An 11,928-nucleotide genomic window follows, 5' to 3' on the forward strand; every position below is an offset into this window, starting at 1 on the left:
ACTCACGTGGTCTGAAGGAAAGGCTTTCTCCTCCAGGAGGATTTTGTGCCGCCCTGATGTGGGTTTGTAGAAGGAAAGCTGCAGAACAATGGCATTAAGAAAGGACTGTTAAATGTCTACAACCTGCTGTCCTTTCATTTTTGCAATTTTAATGTTTTCAGAGGTGGGACCAAGTCACTGTTTTGCAAGTCTCAAGTCTTTGCACTGAAGTCCCAATTTAAGACAGGCAAGTCCCGAGTCCAGTCCCAAGTCAAGTCCAAGGTCAAGTCCAAAGTCCTAAACTTTGTGTTTCGAGTCATAAAACAAGTCATAACACAACATTCACCAAATCTAAACAACAGAGTAATAATAATTAAAATTTACACTAATCATGAAGGTCTTTTCAAATGTGTATTTTTTATTTTTTTTTAAACAAGTTTAGTTAGCAGTTAGCGATGGTTTCTGTCTCCGGCTCTCTGTTGATCTGGGCTTCAAATTTAGCTATTCCTATGCCTCCTAATGTGACAATTGAACATGTCATAACTGTAGTTTATTTTTCGTGTTGGAGGCAAAGCTCCGCACCAGGGAAACTCGGCTGTATTTTAACCAACAGTAACGTTAATCGGTGCGGGCTGACCTCATGTAGCTGGCTGATTGGCCTCTTCCCAGGACTGTGTGGGTGTGGTTAGACTGAGTGACTGACACTAACAGGGGACTCAGGAAGATTCCTGAGTCCCCTGTTAGTGCTGTTGCACCTGTTAGGGCGGGACAAATGACAGCTGTATAATTCTTATTGGTAGAAAGAATTTGTGACCTAATAAGTTCCCATCAAAGCTGTGGCCCACCTTCAACCTGAGCAGAGTCTAATCAGCCAGAATAACTGAAAACACCTGTGTGGGTGTTCATAGGCTTTAAGTTACTGCTCCCCCAGAAAATAAACAGCAGGGCGCTGATTCTAGCTAGTCTTCATTTGCAAACGAAATTATTAACGACATAACTTCACTTCTTCATGCTTGTCTCCGGTTAAAATTGGTTAAAGTGGATCTGGCAAATTATGCGTTCATGAAGTATCGACTTGCTGGGAATTAATAGCGTTAGTTGATTCAATTTATTTGTAAAGCACGCTTTAAAAAACATTCTGTTTTTAATCTTTGTGTTTGGGGTGGTATCAAGTCTTTTCAAGTCAAAAGGCTCAAGCCCAAGTGAAGTCACGAGTCATTGGTGTTGAGGTCCAAGTCGAGTTGCAAGTCTTTCCTGAAATTCTCAAGTAGAGGCTAAAGTCATCAAATTTGTGACTCGAGTCTGACTCAAGTCCAAGTCATGTGACTCGAGTCCACACCTCTGATCGTTTTTACTCAGTTGACAGGTGTTTGACTATGAACTTCTAACAATCGTTTGCATATAGAGAAGGTAAGACGTGTCGAGTGTTGTAGAAACAGACTGAATGTTACCAGTAGAAGGTGTAGATTAACTGTCAGGCCGTTCATCAGCGCCACCTCTTCAGGTTTCGCTCCTGGAAGACATGTATTTATTGTTCAGCAGCATATTAAGCATCCATGTCCATGTGGGCTGTATCTATATACACACACACACAACATAACCAACTGTTCTGCCAGGCCCAAAACTTGTATTTTCTTGTTTTGAATCAATGAAGCGTTTTGTGATTACACTTCATAATGTATTGTATCCATAACATGAGGAATGGGCCAAGTCCGGATAGACTTGCCGTTTGATCCGGACTTTGAGAAGCGTTGAGATAAATGGGGATTTCTGTGTTGGTATCTGACGCTGTGAGCCACTAATCAAGCGTTAGGATATTACCAGTTGGGAGTGAGAACTGAGTCTGAGCTTTTTAGGCTGAGAGGAAAGCTAAGCGACTCAGAGAGTTTGTCTCTTACCAACAACATTGGCCATGAGTTCCTCTATGTTGTTCTCAGCCCACGCCCAGGGTCGGGAGCCTTCGGTGTGACCGTGGATGGCCCTAGAAAAAGAGTTTCTCACTTTAGTTTAGTCACTTTATTATCCCAAATGTCAGGAGTGCAAGATACAAAAACACAAGAAAACAATACAGCACTTCCTTAAAATCACCTCACCTGTGCCTCTAGAAATCTGGTTTTAAACTTCCAAACTTCTTCTTTACATACATGCATACGTACTTATCAAATCATTTTCCAGTTCAGTAAGTTTTAATGTCTTTCTATGTTTGTTATGATTGTATTTTCTGTTTTTGTCTTTGTAATTTGACTCAATGACATTGTAAATGAGGGCGATCTCTCGAGAGTAAGTAAATAAAGGTTGAATGAATGTCGAATATACGACTCGACCTACGCTTTGGCCCACTTGTCCAGCTCCTCTTCCACGTATTTCCGGGCCGTTTTGGGCTGAAGCCCCAGCGAGTTTCCCACCAGGTAGATGCATTCCTCGGCTCCGTCGACCAGCGAGAGATCAGCTGCAGAAACATCACAGGAAGTCATCCTACAACGGAGATACTCAACCCTTTAATGTTACACTCATTTTCTATTAATGGATTAGTTGTTTGGTCTCTGATTTACTGATTTATCAACGTTTTTTGATGCTTTTGACTGTTTTTGTGGCTTTTAGCTACCGATTATTTTCTGGATGAATAAACGGATTAGTTGTTTGGTCTCTAATCACACAAGTTTGACTTTTTTCATTAAAGAAAAGACTCAAACTGAGTTATTGACAAAAAAAGTTGTCTTTTTTTTAAATGTCAAAAAAGACACCAAAAAGTTGGAAAAAGTTGGCGACAATAACGTCGGAAAAAAAGGAAAGAGGGTTCAGTTTGCTGTCCCAGAGGAGAGAAGAAAGTATTCACATCACACAAGTTTACCTGTTTAACATCAAACATGTATATATAGTTAGGAGAGTTGACAACTAATCAGTTCATCTTTGCAGCTCGTCTTTCCTTCATCTTAACTTGTTGCAAAACAGTTTATCATGTGTAGACAAAGAAAGTGTCCAAAAAGTGTTTTTAAAAAAAGTGTCAAAAAAGCATTTTTGTTGGTGTTTTTTCTATGTTTTTGTCTTTTTTTTTCAGCGTTTCTGTTGCTTTCTCTTAGGGTTGCTTTCTGGATTAATAGATGGAACCATGGTGGAAGTTTAACTTTCTTTTCATAAAAAAAAGACTCAAATCAAAATAGTTGGAGATTCATTTAACACAGATGCACCTGTACTCACAGGGAGGCAGATCTTTTATTTTGGGCACCAGGAACTGGTCCCTGAGATGTCTGAGGGCGTCATGCTGGTCCAGATGTGCAGCCACCTCTGCATCGGTCGGACCGCAGCCCAGCGAAGCTGAAACTCGCTCCAAGGTTTCCCTCACCGTTGAGCCAACTAATGGGTCCATTACGGAGGGATCGGGAGGTCGAGCTGAAACTTTAAAATAAATAAAACCACAAACAGAAAAGTGTGTGTGTGTGTGTGTGTGTGTGTGCGCGTCTGTGTGACTGTGTGTGACTGTGTCTCTGTGTGTATGTGTGTGTCTGTGTGTGTGTGTGTGTCTGTGTGTGTGTGTGTCTGTGTGTGTGTGTGACTGTGTCTCTGTGTGTATGTGTGTGTCTGTCTGTGTGTGTGTGTGTCTCCGTCTAACTCCTCCCCCTCCAGTTTCTCAAATGTAAGGATTTACTTTTTTGCCCTTTTTATATTCATCACAAATCACTTCATTACAAATTGATTATTTGTTTTTTTTAGACCAAAAAGGTCGCCTTGGAACCTCCACAACACAGTACATAGTTTCCCCTTTTTTGTCATTCCCAGGAGGAATTACCTCAAATATAACGTTACCCTTTGTTTTTATATTTTGTTAAAATTAAAAAAAAAAGATAAATTACTATCCATGTATGTTATTACAACTATCAAGACATATCTCATCTCTGTTCATGCTGCACAAAATAATTATAACCAATGTTGCTTGTTTATTTTTCATAAAAACAATAATAAATATATAGTATTTAAAAACCTTTGTCCAGTATTAAGAGAGATCGCTGCAGATGGCAGCTGTGAAACAAGCTACAATGTTAGTTAATAGGACAGTTTTACCTTCGCAAAGTGTGGGGGAGGAATGCAAAGTTTCGCTTCTCTGGATCTTCATCAAGACTATAAACAATGTCCTCAAAGATATACAGGAACAAAAAAATAAGACGAAAAGAATTTAGGGGGGGAAAGGAAAAATGTAAGAAAAAAGGGAGGCAAAGAACAGAACAGAGAGGAAATATACCGCTTCATTAAAACTGTACATGTTGGGAATGTGCAGCTTTGAAACGGTGGGGAAGAAACAGACGGGAGGGGGGGGGGCAGGGACAACTTCCTCTTCACCGTTCTTCACACTTCCTCCCAACACTTCCTTGTTCCTGACTAACATGGGACTGAACTAACCAATCAGAAGCTAGGAGGACTTATAGTCTGAGGAAAATATAAATAAGAATAACTTTAAAAGAAAGTATATCTGCTCACGCTGTTAAAAAAGTAAATATCTTTAACTTTTACTTAAGTAGAATATTGTTGTACTCTTTCCACTTCTGGCTATAACACCAGTAACAGTTCAGTCATTTTACAATCCAATCCCAGTTACATCCCAGTTAAAAAGGATATATAGAATGTGCAGAGGCACATTCTATATATCCTTTTTAAACATTTTGCTTTTTGAACTTTTTCCTATTTGAACTTTGTGTGCATCCCTCTACATTTTTACGTGTGTGTGTGTGTGTGTGTGTGTGTGTGTGTGTGTGTGTGTGTGTGTGTGTGTCAAGCAAAGCAAATTCCTAGTAAGTGCATCTATTTCTATATCTTTTTCAGATTCGGATTTCAGATTACTCTCAAATGACTATAATATAATGTATAAAATGTTTGAAGTAACTTGCCCAGCACTGTGTATAAACCATAAACCATAAACCACTGAGAGATCTTTGTTCCATTAATGTGACGTTTCTATCTTGTGTAGACATGGGGTTTGTATTTATATTTCTAAAGACTGCAGTCATATTTAAACAAACAAATACACATTACATAATGTAGTTTTAGATCCTCGCAGTGTTTCCCCTCGGTTTGTGAAAGACTTAGGTGCAGAGGTCATTCCTGAATAAAATGTGATGTTTATGAATTATAATTAATAATAAAAAATGCAATTGCACATCATTTTGGAGCGTTATTATCACCATATCTGTGTCTGAAACGTTGGAAAAGCTAGAGCAGATCGTAAATACATAACACTCAAAAGGTCAAAGACTAAACTTGCTAAACTACAATCATTAGATCTGAGAAAAGACTAGTAGTTTCATTCAGCCAAGGTGCTGCCCCCATTGGCGTAATTTACAGTTACAAACCCCCCCGCCCCCCTTAATCAAAACTGGCCAGTGCAATCTACCCCAAAAAACTATTATAATGCCCTTTACATAAATAAATTCACCAGAAATTGTTGCAGAAAAATTCACAAAGAAATGCACAAAATGTTCAAAGTTTTGCCCCCATGTTGAACCCAAAGTAACACCCTAGGCTGCAGCTAAACCTTATAATGGCGGGAAAACCCGTGGATAGCTAGAACACCAACAACATTTCACTCAGTTACATTAAAAACCAACTGTATGACTCATTCTTTTAAAGAAAGAAAAGCCCCCGACTCACCGTTAGCAGAGACAGCAGTCAGACTGAGTGAACCTGGAGATGATCTTTGACCTCTCTGTGTTTAGCCTCCAGTTAATCATTGCTCTAACGAACCTGCGGTAACAGACACAAAACATGGAACTCTGGGATCAGACTAATTCCTGTTAGCAAACGTCCTTCTGTGCAACACGCGGGTTTCCCCTTTTCACAGTTTCACTTTCTCCACACAATGTGAAAAACAACACTGTCGATTTAACCCTTGTGTTGACTGTGCCTGTGTTTAACAGAGAGAAAACTCCCTAAATGAGAACTTTTCCTAGAATGAGCCAACATTACAAAAAGTGAAAGAGGTGTTCACAGGTCCTGGGGCAAGGCTGCGTCTAGTATTTGGGATGCAGAGATGCACAAGTACTATCTCTTGATAACAAATATTGTATACCACATATGCAGTACCTTAAAAAAATATATGTGGAATAAATGTCCACTTTAGTGAAGAAAAGCATTATGACAGCTGTGTTGTAATAAAAACGAGAGACACACACACACACACACACGCACGCACACACACAATCACACAGACGCACAGACACTGATGCATGCACACACACACAGACACGCACAGACACACACGCACACACATACACACACACACGCGTATCCAGATCCTTTACTTAAGTAAAAGTACTAATACCACACTGTCAAAAAGTAAAAAATTCTGCATTGAAAATGTTACTTAAAGTATATTTTAACAAAACTTCCATACGTTTACTTTAGAAAATTTTGAATGCAGGACTTTTACTACTACTGCAGTAAAAGATCTGAACTCCTTCTCCACGGCAGTTAAAGGCCTCTCTTTTAACTCTCTTTAGTTTGACACAATTGAATTAATGCTGCACAGTGGAAACGTTCCACTAGATGGCAGCAAAGCATATATAATATCCCCATATACACACGGCATATACTGGGAACATCCAGTAAAACTGATGCAGGGGTTTCCCACATTATAAGGTTTTGGGCAGCACCTAAAGACGAATGAATGAAACTAAAATACTTTCCTAATATCTAATGATTGTAGTTGGACTTCTTTAGCTTTAAGTTTAGTCTTTAAGCTTTTTCATTGTTATGTATTTATTTTCTGCTCTAGCTTTTCCAGATATGATACACAGATATGGTGATAATAACGCTCCAAAATGATGTGAAAAAGAGACGCACAACTACCACAAAGAGACGCAGAAACCCAGAGAAAAAAACCCACAAAGAGACACAAAATGTATGGCAAAAATTTCATTTTTGTTTTAAATTGAAAAATGTCACAAACCCCTCCGCCAACGCGCACCTAAGTCTTCCACAAACCGGGGGAGGACACTGCTTGTTATGTCTGAGAAGTTACGACAAGCTCATTTGCGTGATTGTCTCCAGCTCTTGTGAAAAACCAGACATTTCTAAAGTGCCACACATTTGTTTCAGGAAAAACAATCGTGACCTGAACATGATCCTCCAGCGTGTGTAAACTTAGAGGGCAAGCCGACTGGGGTCAAAGGTCAATCAGCTTGACCAAGCGGGCGCTTAAGTTTTCCTTAACGGTCATGTCTGAGAGAGATGTTGTATTTTTGAGGCTCCATTTATCACCAACATGTCTTTACATGGCAAGGCACATTATGGATGCAGGCAGCACACATAACATACCCTAATCCTAAATATGTTTTTACCCTGACTACACTCTTTAGTGAGAGTATTTATCACTTTTAATACTTTTATAACGTTGTACACAAGCTTGTGCAATGACAATAAAGTGTATTCTATTTTATTCTCTTTAAAAATAAAGTGTCATTTTAAAAGATATCTGCACGGCACATATTTCAACCACTTTCCACCACAACAGTTGTTAAGAAAACACACGAAACGTGCAGTTGAAAACACGCCATGTTTGGGAAGAAACACAAGTTGTGTGTTTTGCAAAGCTGAGCACCCAGACGTGTAAAAAATGACTCGTGGGTTTTTTAAGAGTGCAGAGGAGCCAATATGGCTGCAAGATGTTTGCATTTGCACTGTAATCACTGACATGCCTCTTGCACCTTCTTGTTTTCTTCACAGTAAAAGGAGGATGTGTGACATCTGGAAGCGCTCAGGAGGCAGGACTACAGTAACCCCCCCCCCACGCCCTCTGTCATTTCTCAGGGGCACAAACATCAAAAGGAGGGGGCAGGTAATGTTGTCTCTCCTATCTGAATGAAATCCTGAGAGTCTTGCTAGAGTCGGGACGCGCTCCCGTTATCTCAATCGTTTGGTTTCATAAAACTCAGACTACATTTACACCGCTATGTTTTGGTTTAAAAAGGAATATCTTCTGCTACGGTTTCCCCTCTCATTCCCCCTGCTCTGGTGTTTCCCCCCTTTCATTCCCCCTGCTCTGGTGTTTCCCCTCTCATTCCCCCTGCTCTGGTGTTTCCCCCCTTTCATTCCCCCTGCTCTGGTGTTTCCCCCCTCTCATTCCCCCTGCTCTGGTGTTTCCCCTCTCATTCCCCCTGCTCTGGTGTTTCCCCCTCTCATTCCCCCTGCTCTGGTGTTTCCCCCTCTCATTCCCCCTGCTCTGGTGTTTCCCCCCTCTCATTCCCCCCTGCTCTGGTGTTTCCCCCTCTCATTCCCCCTGCTCTGGTGTTTCCCCTCTCATTCCCCCTGCTCTGGTGTTCCCCCTCTCATTCCCCCTGCTCTGGTGTTTCCCCCTCTCATTCCCCCTGCTCTGGTGTTTCCCCCTCTCATTCCCCCTGCTCTGGTGTTTCCCCTCTCATTCCCCCTGCTCTGGTGTTTCCCCCTCTCATTCCCCCTGCTCTGGTGTTTCCCCCTCTCATTCCCCCTGCTCTGGTGTTTCCCCCTCTCATTCCCCCTGCTCTGGTGTTTCCCCCCTCTCATTCCCCCTGCTCTGGTGTTTCCCCCCTCTCATTCCCTCTGCTCTGGTGTTTCCCTCTCTCATTCCCCCTGCTCTGGTGTTTCCCCCTGCTATGCAAAAGGTAAACATCATGCTTTGGTTCAAACATGCAGAGTCTGAATTAACTGAAGGTCTGGGACTTTCTCACAGTTTTGAAGTGAAGTTTGAATGAGAAGGCGAGCGCAGAAACACCTGCCGCTGCTCTCAGCTCTTTTATTTAGTGGAAAGGTATGTCATTTGGTCTCTGTAGCCTCCAGCACCTGATATTTACTTCACTACACACTTGGGAGGACAACCCTCTCCGTTTACGCTCCGCTGGGTTCCCACTGAAACCAGGTCTGTGTTTACAGTCACATGAAGAGAAAACCAACCGAGTGTTTGGTGTTTAGGACATTTCCTACGTTATACACTCTAAGAAATGTGTGTGTCACCAATAAAGTGAATTAATTAAAAAGTGTTGTACTTTGGCTCGGCTACAGCTCTGTGTCTGTCCCTCTGTTTCAGTTCAGGGCTACTTACAGTGCGACTTACAATGACTTAAAAAGATACATAACTGCTTACAGGATTTACCCTATTATACTTTATCGTCAGGAATTGATAGGTCAAACAGCAAACAGCCAGCCACAAATAGTCTATAAACAAAGCATCAGGCAGTCTTTGAGATTTCACATGAACAATGGATAAAGGTACTCAGGCTACCTGTTCAATTAGGCCTAAGCGACGCACCCCAAGCTTCCATCCTGAACAAACTGCCATGTATATCGGCTCTTCCGGTCTCTCCACTGCTGGCTGTGGAGGAGCAGGAGAGGAGCAAGAGGGGTTAGGATGGTGACCGGCCTCCATCTTCAGTCAGAAGGATTAGGATGGTGACCGGCCTCTGACGAGCTGTTACCACCTCCATCTTCAGCCAGAGAGGACATTATTTCTTCAGCTTCTTCTTGCGTTGTCACCCCGGCAGGAGGTGTGCTAACAGGGCTTGCAGCAGGTGAATCGGTCATGTTATTAACGGCATCGCTACACAATGTCTTAGTAAAACCAAAATGAATTAAACTGCCTTGTTTTCTTTTTGCACTGGCTATACGATGCTAACTACAGAATGGATTTCAAGGACTTTGCGCGCTGAATAAACCAATATACTACTACTAATAATCGGTATCGGCCTTGAAAAACCAGCATCTGTCGATCCCTAGTTTTTGGACAAGACTGATTATAATATAATAATAGCTCAGAAGCAATATAAAGGGTCAACTACAGAGAATAACTTGTAATATTTGGGTTATGTATTTTGTGCAACTATTCGATCCTTAGTTGAGTTACACCGGATGGATTGTGGGTAACTTGAATATAATATAATAAAATGTATTCAAATTGAAATAAAAGCGACACAGAGTAATAATAATCCGTACATACACAGCAAATTAGATTTGTAGGTGATAAAGTAAATAAACACACCGGCGACCAGCAGGTCAGTCTGACATATGCCGATTTCATGCCGGTCAACGCTACAATTAACTGACAACATAAGTTATACGTGTTACAGTTCTCAAGGACGCACGCACACACGGACGCGACAGCACAGTCTCTTTTTCCTTTCTCTCAACTTTTCCGCCGTGTGTCGCGCGTACCCGCTCACGGTGTGAAGCGCGTGTCCGCGCTGTTCTCCCACATGTAGGAACCTCGTGAATCAACCTGCAACATGTCAGCTGTTTGGACATTCTTCAGCGTGTGTGCAGAAGATAACAAGTTTGCAATATGCAACACCTGCAAGGAGGAAGTAGGGCGTGGAGGGACGACACCAAAAACCAGAATCACATTTCTTTAGTTGATATCTGATGTGAAAAGAAGGAAATGGTTCCAACGTTGCTCTTTAGATGTGTGTGAATTTCCCCCACCACGAGTCATTTATATAGTTCTATTTTATAGTGATTCATTATCTGTTCAAAAAATGTTCTATGTTCTGTGCAAAATGTTCTATTAAAGAAAAGATAGAAAATAAATATTTGTGTGTGCTGTAAAGTGGTTAGAAAAAAATGAAATCGGAATCGGCTAAAATCAGTATCGGCTGGCCTAACTCAAAGAAAATCAGAAATCGGAATCGGCCTAGAAAATTGTAATCGGTGCATCTCTAGTAACAATATAAAAAAATAAAAATAAAGGACATCCATAGATGTACAAGTATGTAGGCTAATTAAATTATGCAATTCTAAATGTAAAAACTAATCTGCCTCCTCCTTCCCTCCCTCTCTCCCTCCCTGCCTCCTCCTTCCCTCCCTCTCTCTCCCTGCCTCCTCCTTCCCTCCCTCTCTCTCCCTGCCTCCTCCTTCCCTCCCTCTCTCCCTCCATGCCTCCTCCTTCCCTCCCTCTCTCCCTCCCTGCCTCCTCCTTCCCTCCCTCTCTCTCTCCATGCCTCCTCCCTTCCCTCCCCTCTCTCTCCCTCCCATGCCTCCCTCCTTCCCTCCCTCTCTCTCCCTCCCTGCCTCCTCCTTCCCTCCCTCTCTCCCTCCCTGCCTCCTCCTTCCCTCCCTCTCTCTCTCCATGCCTCCTCCTTCCCTCCCTCTTTCCCTCCCTGCCTCCTCCTTCCCTCCCTCTCTCTCTCCATGCCTCCTCCTTCCCTCCCTCTCTCTCTCCATGCCTCCTCCTTCCCTCCCTCTCTCCCTCCATGCCTCCTCCTTCCCTCCCTCTCTCTCTCCCTGCCTCCTCCTTCCCTCCCTCTCTCCCTCCATGCCTCCTCCTTCCCTCCCTCTCTCTCTCCCATGCCTCCTCCTTCCCTCCCTCTCTCTCTCCATGCCTCCTCCTTCCCTCCCTCTCTCTCCCTCCCTGCCTCCTCCTTCCCTCCCTCTCTCTCTCCCTCCATGCCTCCTCCTTCCCTCCCTCTCTCTCCCTCCCTGCCTCCTCCTTCCCTCCCTCTCTCTCTCCCTCCCTGCCTCCTCCTTCCCTCACTCTCTCTCTCCCAGCCTCCTCCTTTCCTTCCTCTCTCTCTCTCTCTCCCTCCCTGCCTCCTCCTTCCCTCTCTCTCTCCCTGCCTCCTCCTTCCCTTCCTCCCGCCCTCTCTCTCTCTCTCTCTCTCTCCCTCCTCTTCCTTCCTCTCTCTCTCTCCTCTCCCTCCCTCCCTCCCCCTCCCTCCTCTCCCTCCCTGCCTCCTCCTTCCCTCTCTCTCTCCCTGCCTCCTCCTTCCCTTCCTCCCGCTCTCTCTCTCTCTCTCTCTGACTCGTCCTTCCCTCCCTCTCTCTGCCAACCCTGCCTCATCCTTACCTCCCTCCCTCCATGCCTCCTCCTTCCCTCCCTCTCTCCCTATCTCCTCCTTCCCTCCCTCTCTCTCTCCCTCCATGCCTCCTCCTTCCCTCCCTCTCTCCCTGACTCCTCCTTCCCTCCCTCTCTCCCTGACTCCTCCTTCCCTCCCACTC

At 43.3% G+C, this 11,928-nt stretch overlaps 1 protein-coding gene across 4 annotated transcripts in view; it reads right to left on the reverse strand.

Annotated features, from left to right (window-relative positions):
• The window catches only part of kynu (kynureninase), an 11,882-nt gene extending 6,096 nt beyond the window's left edge, over nt 1-5,786 (reverse strand). Inside the window, exons 1-6 of one of the 4 annotated variants that reach the window (XM_078243656.1) lie at nt 5,620-5,786; nt 3,178-3,369; nt 2,308-2,428; nt 1,878-1,960; nt 1,431-1,492; nt 7-78 (exon numbers count right to left, since the gene is read on the reverse strand). In XM_078243656.1, the coding sequence (XP_078099782.1) occupies nt 7-78; nt 1,431-1,492; nt 1,878-1,960; nt 2,308-2,428; nt 3,178-3,346 (507 nt within the window). In that variant the 5' untranslated portion in view covers nt 3,347-3,369; nt 5,620-5,786. Of the gene's footprint in view, nt 1-6; nt 79-1,430; nt 1,493-1,877; nt 1,961-2,307; nt 2,429-3,177; nt 3,376-4,038; nt 4,298-5,619 lie in introns of those variants that run through there. The other 3 variants (XM_078243657.1, XM_078243655.1, XM_078243654.1) reach the window with 3 other exon arrangements.
• Between the last annotated feature and the right edge of the window lie 6,142 nt (nt 5,787-11,928).

Source organism: Sander vitreus, chromosome 24 (assembly GCF_031162955.1).
Source record: "Sander vitreus isolate 19-12246 chromosome 24, sanVit1, whole genome shotgun sequence".
Classification (NCBI taxonomy): domain Eukaryota; kingdom Metazoa; phylum Chordata; class Actinopteri; order Perciformes; family Percidae; genus Sander; species Sander vitreus.